The sequence below is a fragment of the Chamaea fasciata genome, unplaced genomic scaffold (genome assembly GCF_029207755.1).
Source record: "Chamaea fasciata isolate MVZ Bird 193981 ecotype frontalis unplaced genomic scaffold, bChaFas1.0.hap1 SCAF_1, whole genome shotgun sequence".
NCBI lineage: Eukaryota > Metazoa > Chordata > Aves > Passeriformes > Sylviidae > Chamaea > Chamaea fasciata.
In genome coordinates, this window is record NW_027094086.1 from 431,316 (window position 1) to 454,468 (window position 23,153).

Consider the following 23,153-nt stretch of genomic DNA (forward strand, 5'->3'; position numbering starts at 1 on the left):
GCGGCAGGGAGACCCCCCTCACCTCCTGGATGATGCTGTCAGACGCCGACTGCACTTTGGGCTTCTTGGCCGGGGATGCCACCGGCTCCACCTGTGCCTTGAAGCTCACCAGCTGCAGCTCGTAGTCCTGGTGAGGAGAGAGTGATCAAAGCTCTGCTACGTGCCATGAACCCCCCAGCCCCGTGCTTGACCCCACTCCCTGCAGGACGCTGTGCTGCCTCCCTAGCCCCCCACCAGCCCCCAGGGGTCACAAGCCGAATTGAAATGAAGTTCTGTTAGTATGAAGAGCGTGGACTGAACCCAGAAGAGATTCCCTAGCGGGCACACCTTGATGGCGTCGATGTACTGCTTGGCATAGCGCTGGCACTCCTCCACCTTCTCCTTGTGCTGCTCACACTCCTCCAGCAGTTTCTGGGGAGACACGTGGGGGTGAGCCCGAGCACCCCAGGGCCACCCAAGAGCACAGCTCACCCCACCACAGCCAGGGACAGCCAAGAGCACCCCTCGCCCTGCTGTGGCTGGGAATGGCCGGGATCACCCCTCACCCTGCTGCAGCCACAAATAGTCAGGAGCTGCCTCCGTCCCACTGAGAGTACCCACCGCGTGCCAGGGTGGTCAGGGACGCTCCCCCTCCTGCTGCAGCCACCCAAGAGCAACACTCAATGTGCCATGACTGGAGAGAGCCGGGCACTCCCCTCACTCTGCCACAGACAGAGACGGGCAGGGGCACCCTGCACTCTGCTGGGGATGGCCAGGTAGAGTCCCTTGCCATGCCACAGCCGGGCATAGCTGAGAGCACCCCTCGTCCTGCTGGGGAATGCCTAGGAGCACAACTTGTCCCATTGGGGATGGCCAGGCACACCCCTCACCATGCTGGGGAACATCCAGGAGCACCCCTTGCCCCACCGGGGATGACCAGGCACACCCTGCTGCACCCTGGAGCACCCCTTGCCACATTTTGGATGACCAGGCGCACCCCACACCCTGCTGGAGAACACCCAGGAGCCCCCCCTAGCCCCAGGGGCAGCACCACCTTCTCCTGCAGCAGCTGCTGGCGCACGGCCTGGCTGTCGGTGATAGGCACGGCCTGGATGGCCTCCTGGCGCTGCCGGGCGTCGCCGATCCACTGCCGCAGGGCGTCGCAGCTCTGCCGGTAGTAGCGCAGCTGGCGGCCCAGCTGGTCCAGCTCGCGCTGCCGCAGGTCGGCCTGGCCCAGCACGGCCTGCCAGCGCTCCAGCAGCTGCTGCACCCGCTCCCGGTACCGCTCCAGGTCCACGTCGCGCTCGCTGTGCCCGCGGACCATCCGCTCGTTGACGTCCTTGGCCTTGCCCAGGTCGGTCTCCAGCGTGCTGAAGAAGGGCTGGTGGCCTTCGGCCTGGGCCCGCAGCCTCTGTGGGAGGTGGGCAGCGGTCAGGGCCAGCCACGGTGTCCCCCAAGCCACCCCCCTGGGCACCCCCAGAGTCCCCGGGTACCTTCAGCTCGGCCTTGCTGGCCTCCAGCTCGGCCAGGTCAGCCGGCACCGCCTGCACGTCCTTCAGCTGCTCCTCGTACTGGCGGAGCAGCTCCTCAGCGCCCTGCGTGCTCCGGATCACCAGCCCGATGGTCTTCAGCCTGCCGGGGGGACGGCATCAATCAGCCGGGAGCAGGAGTGGGGTGGGAGCAGCCAGGAGCAGGAGCGGGGTGGGAGCAGGAGTGGGGTGGGATCATCCAGGATCAGCCAGGAGCAGGACAGGAGCAGGACGGATTCGCTGGGATCAGGATGGGAGTGGGACAGCTCAGCAAGAGCAGCATCACAGAGCCAGGAGGGAAGAAAAAGGGAAGAAGGAAAAGGAGAGGAGAGGAGAGGAGAGGAGAGGAGAGGAGAGGAGAGGAGAGGAGAGGAGAGGAGAGGAGAGGAGAGGAGAGGAGAGGAGAGGAGAGGAGAGGAGAGGAGAGGAGAGGAGAGGAGAGGAGAGGAGAGGAGAGGAGAGGAGAGGAGAGGAGAGGAGAGGAGAGGAGAGGAGAGGAGAGGAGAGGAGAGGAGAGGAGAGGAGAGGAGAGGAGAGGAGAGGAGAGGAGAGGAGAGGAGAGGAGAGGAGAGGAGAGGAGAGGAGAGGAGAGGAGAGGAGAGGAGAGGAGAGGAGAGGAGAGGAGAGGAGAGGAGAGGAGAGGAGAGGAGAGGAGAGGAGAGGAGAGGAGAGGAGAGGAGAGGAGAGGAGAGGAGAGGAGAGGAGAGGAGAGGAGAGGAGAGGAGAGGAGAGGAATGCACGCTGACTCTCCCCAGACTCCCCACGGCCTCCCAGCTGCCCAGGCTCGTTTCCAGCCCAGGAGTGACGCTGCCAGGCCTCACTCACTTCTCCAGGTAGATGCTGGAGAGGCTGTACACCTGCTCCATCTTCCTCAGGGTCACCTCCAGCTCGGAGCGCAGCACGGGGGCCGAGCCTGCCTGCTCCGGCTGCGCCAGCACCTGCTCCGTCTTCTCGCTGACTTTGGCCAGGTTCTTCTGGATGCCCTCCAGCTCCAGGTGTGTTTGCTGCAGGGGAGGAGCCCCTCAGGTCAGGGCCAGCCCCTGACCGAATGCTCCCCCCAGCTTGGGCCCCAGGAGGAACGGAGCAGGGGAAGGCTCTGCAGCCCCTTGGTGCAGGGGGACAGGGGAGGTTTGGGATATTGGGAAAACTCCTGGAAGTGCCACCCCTGCGGAGATTTTACAGCCACGGTGGATGTGGTGGCACTTGGGGACACGCTCAGCGGTGGCCTTGGCTGTGCTGGGGGACTGGGTGGGCTCGGTGGGCTCTGAGGGGTTTTCCCAACCCAAACCATTCCCCCAGGCCCTCCTGGCACTGAGGCGGCCATGTGTGCGCACTGCAGGGGTCACACGGGTGTCACATGGGTGTCACATGGGTTCACACGGGTGTCACACAGGTGTCACAAGGGTGTCACACAGGTTTACATGGGTGTCACATGGGTGTCACACAGGTGTCACATGGATTCACACTGGTGTCACACTGATTCACACAGGAGTCACACTGGTTCACACACGTGTCACCCAGGTGTCACCCACGTGTCACACGGACTCACACTGGTGTCACACTGGTTCACACACGTGTCACACAGGTGTCACCCAGGTGTCACACACCTGCTGCTCGGCCTGGCGCTGGGCGCACTCGCGCAGGGCGTCGGCCTCCAGGGGCAGGTGCAGGCGGTGCACGGTGCGGCTCTCGCAGCTCTCCAGCTGCAGTCGGATGTCCTTCAGCTGGGAGATGTAGCTCCTGCACAGAGACTCGTCCTGCTCTCCTGTGGGGACAAAGGGGACAGTTCAGTGCTCTGGGGACACCACAGGGACACTGCGGGGACACGCGGGGTGACACCAGGATGGCTCAGCACCCTGGGGACCCGCAGTAGGGAGAGGGGACACGGAGATGGCTCAGCACCCTGGGGATACCCTGGGGACCCACAGGAGGGAGCAGGGACACAGGGATGGCTCAGCACCCTGGGGACCCACAGGATGGAGAGGGGACATGGGGATGGCTCAGCACCCTGGGGACACCCCAGGAGCCAATGCGAGGAGGGGGGACACTGGGACCTCTCAGCACCATGGCGATACCCCAGGGACACCCCGGGTATGTGCAAGGGGGGCTCTGGGGGTGCTCGGAGGGTTCTGGGTGTGGGGGGCACACGGGGGCTCAGCGCTGCAGAGCAGGGAGGGGACCATGTGACACAGCCGTGTGCGTGTCCGTGTGCGGGGATGGCACACGTGGGCACGTCCGTGGGTGTGCCCACGTGGAGCAGCCGACCTCCCGTGCGTGTCTGTCCACGTCATACTGCGGATGCTCAGCGCCCGAGGGAACCCTGGGGACACCCACCCTCCGGAGAAGGCAGAGGGGGGACGCCCACCTTTCTCCTGGCTACGCAGCAGCAGCTCGTATTTGTGGGTGCAGGCGTTGTAGTCGCGCTCCACCTGCAGGCGGTCGTCGGGCTGGAAGCTCTGGGCGTCCTGGCTGTCCCGCAGGAACTCCTGGTAGTGGCTCTCCAGACTGGCCAGCACCTGCCGCACCTCCTCTGCCGGCAGCGTGCGGAACTGCGGGGGGCACGGCCACGTCAGCCCAACGTTGGGGACCCCCGGGACCCCCCCCCCCCACCCCGTGCCATGCTGGGACCCCCCCAGGGAGCTCACCGTGATGTGAGTCCAGGATTGGATCTGCTGGATGTCCCGGGTCAGGTACTGCCAGGAGCGGAGGCTGCGCAGGTCCTGGTGCAGCTGCTGCCACAGCCCCAGCAGCCGCTGGTGGGTGGTCTCCAACCTGTGGGGACGCGGAGTCAGAGCCGGAGGGGGACACAGGGTGAGCCCGGGTGGGGCGCAGGGTCACCGTCCCCACCTGTGCACGGCGTCCAGAGCTTCCTTGTTGGGGGGCGGCAGGAGGAAGCACACGGAGGGGACGACGGCCTCGGTGCCGCCGGCGCTCAGCACCCGCCACTGCTGTGGCTGCGCGTGGTTCACCAGGGCACAGGTGTCGTTCTTGTGCACCGTCACCTGCGGGGCAGGGGGTCAGGGTGAGCTGCGAGCCACTTGTGCCTCTCCCATTGTCCTCAGCATCCCCCCCGTATTCCTCCACGGGCCTGGTGTGGTCTCAGTCTGGGTGGGGGGGTTCCTTGTGTCCCCACCTTGTGTCCCCTCATGGGGCTGGGGCAGCATGGGAGGAGGGTGGGAGATCACCCACGTGTCCCCATGTCCCCCCGGGTGGTGTCAGACCACAGGGGGGTCCTCCTGTGTCCCCCTCACGGGGCTGGGGCAGCATCAGACCGGGCTGCTGGAACCCACCACGTGTCCCCACATCCCCCCCCAGGGCCTCCCCAGGGGAACCAATCCTCGTGTCCCCCCTCACCTCCATCTGCTTGTAGTCGCAGACGGCCTGGATGGGGGGCCGGCCCTGCAGGGGTGTCGAGGGGCTGCGAGGCTTCAGCTGCACGATGGTCCTGGCGCGGCGGGAGAGACCCCCCAGCTGTGCCCCCAGCTCCGCCAGCTGCTCCTTCTGCTCCTGTGGGGGTGGGTTTGGGGCACCTCAGGATTTGGGGTGCCCCACCGTGTTGAGGGGCATCAGGATTTTAGGGAGATACCGAGGGGGGTTTTTTTTGAGAGAGCTCAGAAATATCAGGAGGTCCCAAAGGTTTTGGGAGCCCTCGGGATTTTTGACGGGGGTCCCAGGAGTTTGGGGAGGGGTCAAGAATATGAGGCTGGGGGGGGTCATCCCAGTCTGTGGCAGCACTGGACGTGTTGAGGTCACCCGAGGGGCTGCAGTGGGATTTTGGGGGGGCTGCAGTGGGATTTTGGGGGGCTGCAGAGGGCCGTCGCCTCGGAGTTGCCAGGGGCTGTGGGGTCACCCCGCAGGTGGGGTCACCCTGCAGGTGTCACCCCGAGGATCTTGGGGGGCAGGGGTCCACATGGGCAGCCCCCCTGGGCTCCCACCTGCCCTCGCTACGAGGTCACGCAGCAGGGTCACCCCAGAGATCCTGGGAGGGTCACCCTGGGGAGAAATCCCCGGGGGTCTGGGGGGTCACTGTGGGGATGCCCCGGGGCTCTGGGGGTCTTCCTGGGGGTCTCGGGGCTGCCCTCACCGCCAGGTCTTGCAGCAGGTCCTCAAGGCGCGTGGCCGTGGTGCCGCGGTCGCAGCTGAACTTGCGCCGCATCGTCTCCTCCGTCTTCCGCAGCGTCTCCTCGGCCTCCCGCACCTCGGCGAAGAACTGGGGGGGGGGCCGGGGGTCAGCACTGGGGTCACGCCCTTCCTCCCCACGCCCAGCCCCTCCCTGGCACAGCCCCACGTACCTGGAAGTAGTTGGTGTTCTCCTTCAGGTGGGTCTCGATGCAGCAGCAGAGCTGGAGCATCCAGCTCCACTGGGTCTGCAGCGCTGCCAGGAACGCCTGTGGGGCGTGGGGGGGGGACATCGGGGCTGGCACCGAGGGTAGCTGCACCGGTACAGGTGCCCACACCCACACCTGCACCAGTACAGGTGCCCCCCCCCGCACTCTCACCTGTACATGTGCCCACACCCGCACCCTCACCTGACCTGCAGCCACACCTGCACCCTCATCTGCCCACACCCGCACCCTCACCTAACCTGCAGCCACACCTGCAGCCACACCAGTACAGGCAGCCACACCAGTGACCCCCCAGTGCCCACTTCACTCCTCACCAGTGCCCCCAGTGCCCACCACACCCCACACTGCTGGCCGCAGCGCCCAGACTCACCTGAACCCCTCCTCAACCCACCAAGGTGCCCCTCAGGTTCTCCCAGCCCCTTCAGGTCCCCCTCCATATCCCCCACACCCTCCCGGATGCCCCAGTCCCTGCAGCCCCCCAGCCTTCCTCACGTCCCCCCCCCCGTGCCCCCAGCCCCACAGGCACCTCCAGTGTCTGCGCCCCGGGGTGCTCCTCCCGCAGCAGCCGCTCCCCCGTGGTCCGCAGCTCCTGGATCCGCCGCTCCCGCAGCTCCAGCTCCCGCATCAGCGCCTGGGGCAGGGGCAGGGCTCACACTCGTGTGCACGGTCGGGGGGGTCAGGGGGCTCAGGGCTCACACTCGTGTGCACAGCTGGGGGGGGTCAGGGCTCACACTCCTGTGCATGGCCAGGGATTGGGTCAGGGCTCACATACGTGTGCACAGCTGGGGGATCAGGGCTCACACTCGTGTGCAGGGCCAGGGGTTCAGGGGGCTCAGGGCTCACACTCGTGTGCACAGCCAGGGGTCAGAGCTCACACATGTGTGTAGGGCCAAGGGGACAGGGCTCACACTTGTGTGCACGGCCGGGGAGGGATCCGGGGGGTCAGGGCTCACACTCGTGTGCACAGCCAGGGGTCAGGGCTCACACACGTGTGCACAGCTAGGGGGTGTCAGGGGGGTCATGGCTCACATTCATGTGCATGGCTGGGGATTGGGTCAGGGCTCACACACGTGTGCACAGCCAGGGGGATCAGGGGGGTCAGGGCTCACACACGTGTGCATGGCTGGGGGGGTCAGGGCTCACACACATGTGGACAGCTGGAGGGGTCAGGGCTCACACACGTGCACAGATGGGGGATCAGGAGGGTCAGGGCTCACACTCATGTGCACAGCTCTGTGTGTGTGTATGTGCACAGCTGGGGCTGTGTGTGCAAGGGGGGCTCTGGGCGTTCTGGGTGTGGGGGGCACATGGGGGCTCAGCGCTGCAGAGCAGGGAGGGGACCACGTGACACAGCCGTGTGCGTGTCCGTGTGTGGGGATGGCACACGTGTGTGTGTGCCCGTGGGTGTGTCCAGCTGTCCTCCATGTGTGTCTGTCCACATGCATGTCCATGTCATGTCCACACCCATCCCCGTGCCCATGTTGTGTCCATGCCGATCCCTCTGTCCGTGCCCATGTTGTGTCTGTGCCCATCCCCATGTCCATGCCCATCCCTGTGCCCATGTCCATCCCCATGTCCATGCCCATCCTGCTGCCCACCCCTGTGTCCATGCCCATGTTGTGTCTGTGCCCATTCCCTTGTCTGTGCCTGTGTCCATGCCCATCCCAGTGCCCGTCCCCATGTCCATGTCCATCCTCATATCTATCCCAATGTCTGTGTCCATCCCCGTGTCCTTGCCCATCCCAGTGCCCATCCTCATGTCCATCCCCGTGTCTGTGCCCATCCCCATGTCTGTGTCTGTGTCCAAGCCCATCCCAGTGCCCAAATCGTGTTCATGTCCATCCCGGTGTCCATGCCCATCCCTGTGCCCATCCTCGTGTCCATTCCCATGTCTGTGCCCATCCCGGTGTCCATGCCCATCCCTGTGCCCATGTCGTGTCCATCCCCGTGTCCACGCCCATCCCTGTGCCCGTCCCCGTGCCTGTGCGTCACCCGCCGTGCCCGTACCGAGTAACTCTCCTTCTTGGCGGCCATGGCGGCGTTGTTGTGGCTCCAGTCGAAGGCCACCTCCTCCTCCTCGCGCTCGCTCAGCCACAGCAGCTCTTTGGTGGCGGCGCTGACGAAGCCGTGGAGACTCTCCAGGTGCCGCAGCCGCGACTTGGAGGAGTTCTGGGGGGGGGGGGCACGGGGGGTGGTTTGTAGCTGTGTCCTCACCCCACAGGGCTGCCCCCTGCACACCCTCGGTGCCTACTTATCCTCCTCCCCACTTCCCCCCCCACCGGTGTCCTGCATCCTCCTCCTCCCCACAGCCCCCACACACCCGCCCCCGCCACAACCCACCCACCACCACAGCCCCCCTCTTCCAGCAGGTCCCCCCGTGTCACACCCCGCCAGCAGGGCTCCCCCATGTCACACACCCCGTCCCCATCAGGTCCCCTCATGTTTACCCCCCAGGAGCCCCCAGCCACATGTCCCCAGCAGGTCCCACCGCGCCCGCCCCCCATGCCCGCCCCCCCTTCCCGCCCACCCCTCACCAGCAGCTTGGCGTACTGCAGCTCCAGCTTGCCCAGGCACTCCCGGTACGCGCCGCTGGGGCCGGGGGTCAGCTGGGTCTGCAGGAGACACCCCATCAGTCCTGGGACCCCCACCCCAGTTGTCCCCTACACCCCACAAGGGACTCATGTGAGGAGGGGCCACACCCAGGGTGCCGGGGCTGCGGGGCCGGGGGTTGCCCTCGGGGCACAGTGCCCCCCACTCTCCCAGGCCACCCCGGGCCCCCGGGGGCTCTGGAGTAGGGACACAGCTGGGGGCAGAGGGCTCTGGGGGCTGGGATTGGTCGCTGACCACAAACCAGGCTGTGCACAGCCCCAGGAGCAGAAAGCGGGGGGGGGGGACGTGGTGCTTCAGGGAGCCTGAGGCACAGAGCAAAGGCAGCCCCCCAGGAAATGCTCAGGAGCAGGGGAGGGGACAGCACTGGGGAGACCGCCAGGAGCAGAGTGGGAAGAGCCCCAGAGGACCCTCAGGACCTGGGGGACCCCAGCAACCTGCAGGGTCTCAATCTTATCACCTCCAGGACCTGGAGATCCCCAGCACCCAGGGGTCTCACCTCCTCACCCCCAAGACTTCGGGGTCCTGAGCACCTTGAAGGGTCTCACCTCATCACCCCCAAGACCTGGGGATCCCCAGCACCCTGCAGGGTCTCACTTCAGCACCCCCAGGACCAGGGGGACCCCAGCACCCAGGAGTCTCATCACCTCCAGGACCAGGGGTCCCCAGCACCCAGGGGTCTCACCTCCTCACCCCCAAGACTTCGGGGTCCCCAGCACCCCGCAGGGTCTCACCTCGTCGGCCCGTGCCCGCTCCACCTTGGCCCGGAACTCCTCGATGGCGCGGTGCAGCCCGCGGTGGGCACCCAGGTGGGTCTCCACGGTGGGCAGGTCCGCCCCCCACTCGGCCGTGGCCAGGCGCCGCTGGTTCTCCTCCACCCAGGCCAGCAGCTCCTGCAGGTACCGCAGCGGGGCCTCGTCCGGCTCCGGCCGCCGCTGTCCCGACGTCACCGACACGGCTGTCACCGCTGTCACCGGCGCTCCCGACTTGAGCCGCAGGTTGTACTCGGTGCGGATGGACACCAGGCGCTCGTGCAGGCGGTACACGCTGCGGGGAGGGACGGGTCAGCAGGGGGACACGGGGGGCACGGGGGCTTTGGGGTCAGGAGGAACTCTGGGGTGCACAGGGGTCACAGGGGGCTTTGGGGGGTGCAAGGGCCGCAGAGAGCATGGGAGATTAGAGGGGTACAGGGGACACGGGGGACGTGCAGGGCATGGGGGTCACAGGAGGCTTTGTGGGGCACAGGGGACACGGGGGTGGTTGGGGGTGCAGGGAGCATGGGGGGCATGGAGGACACAGGGGACATGAAGAGCTTTGGGGGGCACCGGGGACACGGGGGTGATTGAGGATGCAGGGGCAGCACGGAGGACACAGGGGACATGGTGAGCTTTGGGGGGCAGGAAGGACCAGGAGGAGGACACGGAGGGCTCCAGAGGCACGGGGCCATGGGGACAAGCCCCGGGGACCCCGCCAGCGCCCGTACCGACGGTACATCTGCTCGCCCTGCGGGTGCCGCCCGTCCTTGAGGCTCTGCACGTCGTTGAAGAGCAGCCGGATCATGGCGTCCGCCTTGTCCAGGTCCCGCTCCACCTCTGCCGCCTTCTGCGGCGCCTTCCCGGCCGCCAGCAGCCGCACGTCCTGCGGGGGACAGCGACGGTGAGGACGCGGCCACCGAGGGGGCACGGTCCCCGCGGGGCCGCCCCGCCCCGGTGCCGGCGGCACTCACCGCCTGCAGCAGAGCATCCGCCTGGTTCAGCTGCTCCTCGCACAGCCCCGACTCCATCTGCAGCTTGGTGACCACACGCTGCAGCCGCTCCAGCCTGCGGGGACACAGGGGGACACGGAGGGACGTGGTCAGCACAGGGCGGGGGCGGCTGTCCTGGCTGTGCACAGCACGTGTCGTGTCCCTGTCCCAATCCCCCCCTACATCCCCATCTTGTTTTTCCCATTCCCATCCTGCCCCACATCCCACTTCCAATCTCAAGCCCTGCTGGAGCACTGGAGGCTGAAAATTTCAGGCTTTCTGTGCTGGAAGGCGCCGACCCTCAAGCAGGCACCACGTTTGACTTGAGGCCATGGAACAGGCCAAATTTGGGATTTTAGCGCACAGTAATGCACGGGGCAATCCCAAAGTCAGGTTTTTCACCCTGTGAGATTCAAACTACACACCCACAACCCCAGTGCCGTCACTCAGAGCCTGTTCCACGGCCTCGGGTCAAATGCGGTGCTTGCTCGAGGGTCGGCACCTTTTTGGCACAGAAATCCTGAGATTTTCAGCCTCCAGGGTCCCAACAACTCCTAGTCCCCCACATCACATCCCAATCCCAATCCCCCCCCTCATCCCATTCCCAATCCCCCCCATGCCCACCCAAATCCCCATCCCCACTGTCCCCTATGCTGTCCCCCCTCCCTCTCCTGCCGTGCCGTGCCGAGCCGAGCCGAGCCGAGCCGCGCTCAGGCCGGCGGCCGCAGAGGTTTCCCAGCAGGAACGGTGACTCACAGCCCTGCGGTTCCCCCTCGGGGGGGCCGGGACACCCCACCCCGGCCCAGCCCCGTGGTTTGGCAGCGGGAGGGGGGTGTGAGTGCCAGCGCCGCCCTGCCCGGCCCCCCGGCCCCTCCTCTACTCGCCTCTCGAATTCTGCCCGCAGCAGCTTCTCCCGCTCCAGCACAGCGACGTGCAGCCGCCCCCACTCCTTCTCCACGTCCAGCGGGTGGTACCCGGGGGGCACCTTCAGCTGTCCCGACTGCACCGCGCCCTGCACGCCCCGAATGTCACACGCCACCCCAAGGGGCGTGCCGGGCACTGCCGCGGGACCCCCGGGACCCTCATCCCCTTGGGACCCATCCCACACTCCCCAAGACCTCTGACACCCCGGGACCCACAGCCCCCTAGGGCCATCATCCTCTTGGGACCCACCCGGAGCCCCCCGAGGTCCCCCAGCCCTTGGGATCCCAACCCCCCAGGACCCCCACACCCCTCACCCCACCTCCCAGCCCCGCCCCAGCCCTTGGCCGGTACCTCCAGCGCCTGGAAGATGACTTTGGAGCGGTTCTTGTCGGCCTCCCGAGCCGGCAGCTCCGTCTCCTTGAACTTGAGGAACTGGCGCCAGAGGATCTGCCGGGGGGGGCGGTGGGGGGATGCAGCTGAGCAGCTGGGGACCCCGGCCGCTGCTGCCCCCTCCCCAAGCACCCGCCCTGCCCAGCCTGCAATTTTCCATGTGTGCAGAGCCGGCGGGAAGGAAGTGGCCGCGCTGGGCTTTGCCAGCGGTGACTCACGGCACAACCAGCGACGGTGACTCAGAGGGCCCCCCCCACTCATGGGGGACCCGGCTCTGCCATGGCTCTGATCCCCCAAACCCTGCAGACCCCCAAAATGGCACTGGTGGGGGCTCAGTGCCACAGGGAAACCCAGTGACAGGTGATGCAGGGCACGGCACACCTGGCCACGTGCTGCCGTGGGGGTTGCCACGTGAGGCACCCGCAGGGGGGTGCTGGCCGGCTGGCACCCCTTTCTGGGCATGAGCCACCCACGGCGGGGCCACAGGCCAGCAAGGACTGCCACACGCTGCCCCAGCTACCAGTGACTCCTTGGGGTCGGTCATCCCTGTGGCAGCACTGTCCTTGTCCCTGTCTTTGTGCCCATCCCTGTGCCAGGCCAGCAGCACCATCCCTGTCCCTGTGCCCATCCCCATGCCAGGCCAGCAGAGCTGTCCCTGTCCCTGTGTTTGTGCCCATCCCTGTGCCAGGCCAGGAGTGCTGTCCCTGTCTTTGTGCCCATCCCCATGCCAGGCCAGCAGTGCTGTACCTGTCCCTGTGTTTGTGTCTATCCCTGTGCCAGGACAGTATCACTGTCCTTGTCCCTGTCTTTGCACCCAGCCCCGTGCCTGTGCCAGGCCAGCAGCACCGTCCCTGTCCCTTTGTGCCTATCCCTGTGTCAGGCCAGCAGCACTGACCCTGTCCCTGTGCCCATACCAAGCCAACGGCACTGTCCCTGTCCCTGTCTTTGTGCCCATCCCCGTGCCTGTGCCAGGCCAGCAGCACCATCCCTCTCCCTTTGTGCCCATCCCTGTGCCAGGCCAGCAGCACCGTCCCTCTCCCTTTGTGCCCATCCCTGTGCCAGGCCAGCAGTGCTGTCCCTGTCCCTGTCTTTGTGCCCATCCCTGTGCCAGGCCAGCAGTGCTGTCCCTGTCCCTGTCTTTGTGCCCATCCCTGTGCCAGGCCAGCAGCACCGTGCCCATGCCAGGCCAGCAGGGCCATCCCTGTCCTCACCCCCGGTGGCCTCACCTCGATCTCCTCGTAGCTGGCAGGGAGGCGACGCTCCTCGAAGAGCGCCGAGTGCTGCCGGCTCCACTGCAGCAGCCCCGTCACCACCTCGTAGTACTCCTGCCAGCGCAGCTGCAGCTCCTGCAGGGGAGAGGGGACACGTGTGGGGCCGGGGGTGACGCCGCAGGGGGTGGCAGCGGCGGAGGTGACCCCCGGCACTCCAACTCACGTTGGCCTTGACGCCGTCCTGCACCTCGGGCACGCGCGGCATGGCGTCGTACAGCGAGGACACGTAGGTGATGATGGACTTCTCGTCTGGCTGTGCCACGTCCACGTCTGCGGGGAGGGAGGGGGTCAGGTGGGGGATGCCAGGGCGGGGAGGGAGGGGGGCTCTGCAGAGGGACCCCCCGGTTCACCCCAGCCCATACCTTCGGGGTCCAGCAGCCGCGTCACGCCCAGGTCGCGCTCGGCCACGGTGAAGGCCTGGTCCAGGTTCTCCAGGTTGCTCTGGCGGTACACCCGGCTCATGTCGATCAGCATTGGCCTGTGGGTGGGGAGTCAGCGGGTTTGTGGGGACCCCAAAACCCCGAGGAGGGTGGGTTTCCCCCTTCCTGGGACCGCCAGGGCTGCCTCCTCTGCCCGGCCACCCCACACCCCACATCGGGGGCACCGGCGGCAGGGGGGACCCCCACAGCCAGCACAGGGACAGGATACACACAGTCCCCAGCAGGAACCCTGGCACAGTCAGAGCCCCCACATCCTGTGAATTTGGCACCCCAACCCTGCATGGGGCGGACACCCCAATCCCCTGTGGGGCTGACACCCCAATCCCCTGTGGGGTTCACACCCCAATCCCCTAAGGGGCTGATACCCCAATCCCCTGTGGGGCTGACACCCCAGTCACTATGGCGCTGACCCCTTGGGGCTCCGTGGTGGGGCCGAGCTCAGTGTGGCAGTGCCTCGGTGCGGAGCACGGCACAGCTGTGACACAACACAACACAGGTGACTCCCCCCCTCTGGCACAACCCTGCACATATTTTCTCTCCCCAGAAGCACGCAGAGGTCCCAGCAGGACCCGTGGGGACCTGCCTGCCACCGCCCCGGCACGCCGACAGCGGGCATGGCACTGCCGGCACAGCCCACGGGGCAGGACTCGGCAGGAGCTCACAGTGCTCTGAGCAGGAGCTGCAGGGTCACCCCGTGGGGATGGGATCGGCATGGCCACCCCACGGGGACAGGATCAGCCGCCCCATGGGGACAGGATCACCACGGCCATCCCATGGGGACAGGATCAGCCGCCCCATGGGGACAGGATCACCACGGCCATCCCATGGGGACAGGATCAGCCGCCCCAGGGGGCAGGATCAGCACGGCCACCCCATGGGGACAGGATCAGCTGCCCCAGGGGGCAGGATCAGCACGGCCACCCCATGGGGACAGGATCAGCCGCCCCATGGGGACAGGATCACCACGGCCATCCCATGGGGACAGGATCAGCCGCCCTGTGGGGACAGGATCAGCAGGGCTGCCCCACAGGGACAGGATCAGCCACCCCATGGGGACAGGATCACCACGGCCACCCCATGGGGACAGGATCAGCCACCCCATGGGGACAGGATCACCACGGCCACCCCATGGGGACAGGATCAGCAGGGCTGCCCCATGGGCACAGGATCAGCAGGGCTGCCCCACTGAGCCCACGCCTGCCCACGGATCACGCGGCACCACCAGGGCCCCCACCTGTGCCGGTGGATGATGGCGTTGAAGAGGCGCCCGTCTCGCCAGCTGGTGGTGAAGTTGTCGCAGCGGAGGCCTTGGTAATCCTCCACCATCCGCTGCGACCACAGCAGCAGCTTCTCCTTGGCCGTCATGTCCTCTGACTGCCCGGTCACCTGGATGTCTGAGATCTGCCAGGACACAGCTGTTACTCTGGGAACTGGCACCGGCACAGTGACACTCCCTGCACAGCAGCTGCCAGTGACACTCCTGCCCCACTGATGACCAGACCGGCCTGGGGAGGTCCCCAGCACCACGGAATCCTGGCCCCTCGGTACCTCTGTTCCTGTTCCACTCCATCAGGCTCACCTGGAAGTGCAGGATGATGGTCCAGATGAGCCCCAGCGTCAGCTTGGGGTTGCCGTCGGCGATGTCATCGTTCCGGATGTTCACCAGCTTCACCTGCGGCGCGGGACACACGCGGCTCAGGGGTGGGAGGAGAACAGCACAGCCCCGGGGCGTCCCAGGGGACCCACCCCATCCTCACCTGCCGATGCTTCAGGTAGTTGAGGGCGATCTGGACATTCTGCAGCTTGTGGAAGCGCATCCGGCCCTTCTCGCGGGGCTGGGGGAGAGGAGGGCGGTGAGTGAGGCCACGCTGGACCCAGCCCCGCTGTGCCCTGTCCCCACAATCCCCTGCCCACCCCGCACGGCCCCGGCCCCGCCGCGATGCCACCGCACCGTCCCGCCACCCCGCGATGCCGCCGCACCGTCCCGCCGCCGCCCCCGGCGCCGCCCGGCCCCTCCCAGCGCCGCACATGCCGATGGATCCCGCCCTCGCACTTTGCCCCTGCAGGGGTGGGGACGCTCCCCGTGGCCTCCCCCCGCGAACCCGCCGGCACAGGCCGTTCCCGAGCCGCGCCCGGCAGCGCTGGGACCATCGCGGCCGTCCCGAGGGGGCCCCGACGTGCGATGGCCTCGGGGACAATGCACCGCGGTCCCGACAGCGCTGCAGGTGCGGCCACCGTGGCCCCTCGCCATGCAGCTCCCCAGCAGCTCCAGGGTCCCCCCAGCAGGACCAGGAACTGCCAAGATGGGTGAGCCCCCCCAGACTCGTGGGTCCAGCTGGGGTCCCCTGGGTTCTGCCCAAACAGAGCCCCCACACGTTCCTGCCGCACAGCAATTCCACCAGCTAAGCCCAGCTTTGGCTGCTGGGAGAGCTGGGGGCTCCAAGAACCCCCTTGTGCCACTCAGCAGCGGAGCAGGGCCACTCCTGCCCCACAGAAAGGGGCCAACACGGACCCACAGCCGCTCAGGGCCAGGGCCAGCCCTAGCGTGAGACTCAGGGAGTTGGTGGCCAGGTGCCACCCCCTTGCCAGCCACCCCACGGAGCCACCAGCACATCCTGCCGTGGTGCCAGGAGCCACAGTCCAGCTCCAGCCTGACAACGCCCAGCACGGTGGAATCAATTTCCACGGAGGAAGACGACTTCTCTCTTTGCTGCTGACACTGAGTTCTGGCGCCGGGAAACCCACCCCCACAGCCCTCGGCAATCAGGGGGGCACCAGGACAGGCAAAGCATGCAGGCAGAGCACTGGGGTGGCACTGGGACAGGCGTGGCACACGGCATGCAGGCAGTCCCGGGACTGCTCCGTGCCGCTGTCACGGCACCGGTGGCCGTGCCGGGGCCGCGCCAAGAGCTGAACCACTCACCAACCGCAAGGTCCGGAGGACGTCGCGCTCCCGGGGCTGCCCCGGCCGAGCCGAGCCGAGCCGAGCGGAGAGGAGCAGAGAGAGGAAGGAGGAGGAGGAGGCAAAGGCGGCGGTGGGCCGGGGGCCGGGGGGCCGGCGCCAGGAAAGCAGAGAGGGCACCAAAGCAAAGAGAGGTTAGAGGCGGGGGCGGGGGGCGCGGGCACTCCGGGGTCGCTGGGACAGACCGACGGCCAAGCAGGAAGAGAGGGAACAGAGGCAGGCAGCGAGGATGAGGATGAGGACGAGGATGAGGAGGGCCGGCGGAGGGGCGCCGGCGCGCGGCGGGGACGGGGGGACAGTGCGGGGCAGGGCAGCGCGGCGACACCTACCAGAGTGTCACCCGACAGCACCTCCAGCAGCGAGATGAGGTTGTGCCCGTCCCGCAGGTCCTCGTACAGGTCGTTGACATGGCGCTGCGCCTGCGGGGACAGCGACGGTGTCGGGGGGGGGGCAGCTGAGCGTCGCCCACCCCTGCCAGTCAACAGCGGGGGGGCTGCCCGGCCACCCCCCGGTGCTCACACACAGCCCCAAGTGCAGCTGGTGTCCCCCAGTGCCGTCACCCCCCCGCAAACACACACAGCAGCTCCCCCCGTGCCAGGATGGATCCAGTGTCACTCCAGTGTCACTCTGGCATGCAGAGACCCACCAGGAAGGGGTCCGACCCACCACGAAGGGGTCCAACCCACCACAAAGGGGTCAGACCCACTGCCCACCACGAAGGGGTCAGACCCACCACGAAGGGGTCAGACCCACCACGAAGGGGTCAGGCCCACCATGAAGGGGTCAGACCCCCTGCCCACCACAGCAGCAGCCCCAGGGCTCCATCCCCAGCGTGGGGAAAGGAGAGTGTGCACAGAGGAAAAGCGCGGTGGGACAGAGAGGGAGAGAGGAAGGACCTACCTCTGGTCGCCAGTGCTGCGCGGGGCAGAGAGAAGAGAGCAGTTAGGAGACAGCAGAGAGAGGACACAGGAGGGGCAGAGCGTGGTGGCACCACGATGGCACTGCGGCGTCAGGGACATGTGGGAACACATTTAGGGGGCTGGGCCATGTCCCTACGTGTGCCAGGTGACAATGTGGGGCCCTGCCTGTGGCAATGCGCGCTGGCATGGAATGGGAACGGCAGGAATGGGACAGGACTGAGGGCGTCAAAGCGCAGGACACATCCCCAGGTGCCAGGGGCACCGCTCCCTCCTGGCATAGGTGGGAGGGCAGATCCCACCTGGAGGGCACACCCTCATAACGGGGGCACAGCTGAGAGGCCTGGGGCACAGGTGTGGCACAGGAGCACCAGCACTGGCACCGGGGACCCTCCACTGCCACGTCCTCGGCCGTACCAGCACACGGGGCTACCGCTGAGGGTCATCTGGGGACTGTGGGGCTAGTGGTGCCCGCTGGACTGGCGGTGCCCATACCTTGATAAGGTGCTTGTTGACCCATTTGGTGAAGGTTTTCTTCTGGACACGATCTCGCTCATCTGCAAGAGAGGAGAGGGACAGGTGAGCCAGCGGCATTGGGGTGGCGGCACGGCGAAAAACCAGGCCCCGGCGGTGGCACCGCAGGGCACGGCTGGCGCAGGAAACGATGAGCCAACTGCTCTGGGGAACCACGGTGAGTCACGGGGTGTGGGGAGAGGAAGCAGCTAACGGGGACCGGCCCCGGCGTGCCAGCGCCAGGCCAGCACCCACCAGCACCTCAACGCTGAGTGCCGAGATTAGATCAGTTGGCCAGGGAAGGGTGCTCGTAATGCCAAGGCTGAGGGTTCAACACATCTATGAACAAATTAAGAGTTGTCCTTGGTGATCCTTGTGGAACTCCTTTCAACTCTCTGTGGCTGCTCGGAGCAGGAGGTGCCCACTCAACCATGAGTGCTCTGACAGGGCTCTGAGGAGCCCCAGCACCGGCCTGGACTCCGTGGGCACTGACTGAGCGGGGTATGGTACAGACGAGGCCACGGGGTGCTTGTCCTGGCACAGTTCCAGCCCCACAGGCGGGGCCGTGGTGGGACACACATGGGATCGAGATGATCCCACGCACCGTCTGCACTGCCAGAGCCGTAGGGACACCCCAGGAACACCCCACAGCCCCAGGACACCCTTCTGTGTGGGCACAGGGCCAAAGAGGGCTCCAGTGAGTCACGGCGCTCCCTGCCCGCTGCCCTGTCATTAGGGGATGGCATGGGAACGGTGACACATCGGGATGGGAACCCGGGATTGCACAGGACCCAGCCCTCAGCACCCGCTACCATCACCCACTGCCCTGCACCCCACTAACTCCCCAGTGCCCCGTGCCCCACTGCCAGCACCCATCCTCCTGTCCCCCTGGGTCCCCAATGCCACCGCCTGTGCCAGCCCCAGCCCGATGCCCAAAGGAGGGGGGGGGGGGGGGGTCAGAGGCCAAAAGTGACACCCCACGCACCTGGGGCGATGCCACCTCGGCAGCCACAACGCCGCCCCTGCCCTCGCCGTGGCGAGCCGGGCGCTCGCTGCGTGCCGGGTCTTGCCCCGCCGGAGCGTGCCGGGATCTGCCCACGCGGCACCCAGCGCCCCACAGCCAACACTCCCCGCCGGGACAGCGCCCGGGGGTGCTGCACAGCCCGAGCGGCCCCGCGGGCCCAGGGGCGCTCAGCGGCACGGCCAGGGCGTGCCGGGCCGGCAGCGGCCGCGGTGTGAGAGGAAGGAAGGAAGGAAGGAAGGAAACGTGGGGCGCAGCGCGCAGCCGAGCGGGGGGCACCGACACCCGGGCACCCGCGCCCACCGCACCGACACCCCCGAGGGGTCCCCGGAGCGGCGCTCACCCCGCGGCGGCCGCACAAGGAGAGCCGCGGCCGGGCCGGGGCGGCCGGGCAGGGCGTGGCAGGAAGCGACCGCGGGCACCGGGGATGGAGCTGGGCGGCGGCGTGGGGTCGGTCCGCTCCGGTCTGCCCCACAGCCCGGCCCGGCGCGGGGGTCTGCCCCACAACCTGGCCGCAGATACCGCCCCGGCGTGCGGGTCAGAGCCACAGCCCTGCCCTGGGGACACCGACCTGGGGAACACCGACCTGGGGACACCGACCTGGGGACACCGCCCCGGCACCGGGCTCTGCCCCACGGACACCGCCCTGCTCTGGGGGGTTGCCCCGCGGCCTTGCCTGGGGGGGGGGGGGGGGGGGGCAGAGACACGGACGCAGCGTGGGGGTGTCCCCAGGGACCCCACCCTGGTGTGGGGGTCTGCCCCGGCGCCACCGCCCCAGGTGGGGAATGCAGTGGTGGGGGATGCAATAGTGGGGGATGCAATGGTGGGGAATGCAAGGGTGGGGCGGCCCCCCCACGCCCCCCGGCGCGGTACCTTTGCGGCCCTCGGCCGCCCGCAGCACGGCCAGGTACAGGTTGTCCTCGGAGCCCGTCCGGGCGGCCACCGCCGGAGCCTCGTCCGAGCTGCGCCGCGGCCGGGACATGCTGAGCCCCGACACCGCCGCTCTCCCTTCCCGCTCCGCCGCCCGTCCCCGCCGCGAGTGGGGCGGCCCGGGGAGGAGACGGGGCTCTCTCCCCCCGCCCCACGCCCCACGCCCCGACCCTGCCCACAGGAAACTCCCGAGCTTTAACCCTTCCCTCGCTGCGCCTGCGGGCGCCATGGGACACGGACCCACGGGGCAGCCATGGGGCAGCCATGGGGCAGCCATGGGGCGCTCCACGGGGAGCCGGCACCCCCAGTCCCACGCACGGGGCCGCGAGACCCCCGGATCTGCACGCGCGGGGAGCGGGACCCTCGTCCCTAGAGATCGGGGTGCTCAGAAACCCCTCACCTCTCACCCAGGGCAGCCAGAGCCCCGGCCCCACACCTCGGGGACCCTCAGGTCTGCAAGTCCGGGGGGGTGGGACCCAGAGCCTGCGGCTGTTGGACCCCCCCAGTCACCACACCTCAGGACCACCAGGTTTCCAATCTCTGGAGGCTCAGATCCCCCAGGTTTCCTTGCCCCTCACAGAGGTTCCCCAGAACCCCTCTGCCCCCGTGCTCAGGAACTCCCCAGCCCCCAGCTGGAACCTTCAGTCCCTGTGGGGGTTTTGGCGCCACCCGGTCCCACAGCCCAGGGGCCGCCCCAGAGCCCCCAGAACACGCCCTGGCACTGTAGGACCCTTCCTCCCTCCACCTGGGGGGGCTCAAGCCCCCGGTTCACCAGCCCCGGTCCCAGATCCCACATTTGAGGGGCTCAGATCCCTGGGGGCCCTCTTGAGGTGTTCAGGGGCTGCAGGACCCCCAGGATAGGGGACTGAGCCCCACAGACTCCCCCGGGTGCCCCCATGCACGCACCAGCCCCACCTGGCAGGCCCCCCAGGGCAGCACCCCGCACCCCACCCGGTGCCCCACAGCACCCACGGACTCTCACATCGGGCGGGGGCACTGCAGGAGTCCCCCTCCCCAGGGATTCATCTCCCACCGCCCTCCCCCAGTGGGTGACAACGCCAGCTGAGGGGACCACGGGGTAAATTCAGGGGTTGGGCCCCACTGGGTGCTGCACTCCCCTGGGGCACGCGGGGTTGGGGACCCCCGGGGTGGTTGGCACGGGCTGAGAACCCATAGCCTCTTGGGGTGACACGGAGCTGGCAGTCCTGCCCATGGCGGCACCCGTGTCACCAACGTCACCCACGTCACCGCCCGCAGGGGTGGCAGCTGCTGGGGAAAGTGCAGCTGCAGTGCCCTGAGCACTGCCAGCCTGGCACAGCCAACACCCCAATCCCTCGATCTGCACCCCAACACACACGTCAGCGCCCTAAGGCCCACACCCTGCGCCCCAACACCTGTGTCTGCACTGCAACATCCATGTCTGCACCCCAATATCCCAAACATCCACGTCTGCACCCCAAGACCCATGTCTGCATCCAAACGCCACGTCTGCACCCCAACATCCATGTCTGCGCCCCAACGCCCACGTCTGCAACCCAAACCCCACGTTTGCACCCCAACATCCCCAATACCCATGTCTGCACCCTAACGCCCAAGTCTGCACCCCAACATCCCTGTCTGCACCCCAACATCCCTGTCTACATTCCAATATCCCTGTCTGCATCCCAATATCCCTGTCTGCATCCCAATATCCCTGTCTGCGCCCCAACATCCCTGTCTACATTCCAATGTCCCTGTCTGCACCCCAACATCCCTGTCTGCACCCCAACATCCCTGTCTGCGCCCCAACACTCCCGTCCTGCGGCGGCGGGCACTGCCCGTCCTCAGCGTGGAGTCCAAGGACGCGGGGCCGTGCCCGCGTCCTGCCGGTGACTCACGGTCCAAGAGCGCGCCCGCGGCGCCACGGGGAGCCCCGGCGGCCCCCGCCCACGCGTGACGCCCACCCCGACACCCACCCGTGACCCCCCGTGGGAGCGGGGGCCCGTCGGGGAGCGGCAGCCGCGGCCGGGCCGATGCCCGCTGGGACGGAGCCAGCGCGGCCGCCGCGGAATGCGGGCGGCACCGGCCCGGCCCCGGCCCCGGCACGCACATTTTTCCGCCGAGAGCGCATCTGGCACAGGCACATCTGGCAGCGGCACATCTGGCAGCGGCACATCTGGCGCCCGGAGCGCGGTGGGAGCCCTGCTGACGCACGTCGGGGGAGGCAGGGACACCCCGGAGCCGCGGCTACCGCAACGCGCCCAAGGTGCCACCGGGCGAGAGAGGGACACGGCGGGGACAGTGCCAAGGGTGGCACGGCAGTGGTCTGGCACCGCGCCCACACGGGCCGAACCGCTCCAGACGGGCCGAGCCGGGCCCGAGAGCCTGGGATGGCTCGGGGGTGAGGGGCGGAACGGCACCCCCAGCACCCGCGGCACCCCCGGCACCCGCGGCACCTCCGGCTCCGGCGGGTACCGACCGGGAGGACGCGGCGGCGTCAGAGCGGGCGCTTTGAAGACCTGACGGGGCGGCTCCTGGCACCGTCCCCGGCGGCTCCCGGGGCAGGCGGAGCCCGGCTCCCGGCCCTGGCAGCTCCCGGCTCCGGCGGCTCCCGGGCCAGCCGGGCCGGCCGGGCAGGAGCTCCTCAGCCTCGCCCGCGGCTGCCGACGCCACCGGGCCGGCCCGGCTCCCTCCCACGGCGTCTCCCGCCCTCGGGGCTCCGGGGGAATCCCCCCGGAACCCGCCGAGCCGCCCCCACCTCGACACCCGCACCCTGAGGCAGCCGGAGCTGTGCCCAGCGCCGTGGGGACACCCAGGTGACACCACCACGCACCGGGCCGGGACAATGGGACAGCAAAGGGGGCTCCGGACACCCCAACAGGGTTGGGGAGACCTGGAGCCCATGAGAGGGAGGGCCAGTAGAGCCCGGGGCCTGCAGGGATTGGCACCGGGGGAGGGAATGTCAGCGCCCGGGGCGGGGGGACAACAGCGGGGACAGCGTCGGCACCAGGACACACGCGGCAGGGTGGGCACACAGAGCAGGGTGGGCACACGGGGCACCCCCAGGGTGGGTGGGCACGGGAAGCTGAGCCGAGACAGACACACGGCGTGCACGCACAGACACACAGACACCGGCACACGCACACGGGGCGGGCACACACGTGTGCAGACACACACACACACACACGTGGGTGTGCAGGGGGGCACACACACACACCCACAGAGAATACATCTGTGCACCAGAACATCGTCTGCACACACACACAGACTACATCTGTGTGCCACTGCGTGTAACACAGCTGTACACACATACGTGCACCAGGACACTCGTGTGCACACACACACACAGAGAACACATCTGTGCACCAGGACATCATCTGCACACACAGAGAACACACATGTGCACCAGGACACTCGTGTGCACACACACGCACACAGACACACGCACAGAACACACCTGTGCACCAGGACGTTATGTGCACAAACACACACAGAGAATACATCTGTGTGCCACTGCGCGTGGCACAGTAGCACACACACACATGCACCAGGACATCGTGTGCAAACACACACAGGTGTGCAGACACACGCATGTGGGTGT

The 23,153-nt window shown here is 67.7% G+C and overlaps 1 protein-coding gene across 1 annotated transcript in view; it reads right to left on the bottom strand.

The window, feature by feature from the left end:
* Positions 1 to 23,153, bottom strand: part of PLEC (plectin) — a 79,907-nt gene that overhangs the window by 49,037 nt on the left and 7,717 nt on the right. The window contains exons 2-29 of the mRNA XM_066203116.1: positions 17,605 to 17,666; positions 16,522 to 16,611; positions 14,988 to 15,065; positions 14,810 to 14,902; positions 14,465 to 14,631; positions 13,153 to 13,268; positions 12,954 to 13,060; positions 12,746 to 12,865; positions 11,481 to 11,576; positions 11,090 to 11,217; positions 10,188 to 10,281; positions 9,945 to 10,099; positions 9,196 to 9,508; positions 8,389 to 8,466; positions 7,862 to 8,023; positions 6,381 to 6,485; positions 5,801 to 5,896; positions 5,593 to 5,718; positions 4,863 to 5,015; positions 4,356 to 4,510; positions 4,154 to 4,280; positions 3,874 to 4,057; positions 3,116 to 3,273; positions 2,334 to 2,512; positions 1,473 to 1,611; positions 1,034 to 1,390; positions 328 to 411; positions 23 to 127 (exon numbers count right to left, since the gene is read on the bottom strand). Coding sequence (XP_066059213.1) covers positions 23 to 127; positions 328 to 411; positions 1,034 to 1,390; positions 1,473 to 1,611; positions 2,334 to 2,512; positions 3,116 to 3,273; positions 3,874 to 4,057; positions 4,154 to 4,280; positions 4,356 to 4,510; positions 4,863 to 5,015; positions 5,593 to 5,718; positions 5,801 to 5,896; positions 6,381 to 6,485; positions 7,862 to 8,023; positions 8,389 to 8,466; positions 9,196 to 9,508; positions 9,945 to 10,099; positions 10,188 to 10,281; positions 11,090 to 11,217; positions 11,481 to 11,576; positions 12,746 to 12,865; positions 12,954 to 13,060; positions 13,153 to 13,268; positions 14,465 to 14,631; positions 14,810 to 14,902; positions 14,988 to 15,065; positions 16,522 to 16,611; positions 17,605 to 17,666 — 3,827 coding nt within the window. The remainder of the gene's footprint in view (positions 1 to 22; positions 128 to 327; positions 412 to 1,033; positions 1,391 to 1,472; positions 1,612 to 2,333; positions 2,513 to 3,115; positions 3,274 to 3,873; positions 4,058 to 4,153; positions 4,281 to 4,355; positions 4,511 to 4,862; positions 5,016 to 5,592; positions 5,719 to 5,800; positions 5,897 to 6,380; positions 6,486 to 7,861; positions 8,024 to 8,388; positions 8,467 to 9,195; positions 9,509 to 9,944; positions 10,100 to 10,187; positions 10,282 to 11,089; positions 11,218 to 11,480; positions 11,577 to 12,745; positions 12,866 to 12,953; positions 13,061 to 13,152; positions 13,269 to 14,464; positions 14,632 to 14,809; positions 14,903 to 14,987; positions 15,066 to 16,521; positions 16,612 to 17,604; positions 17,667 to 23,153) is intronic.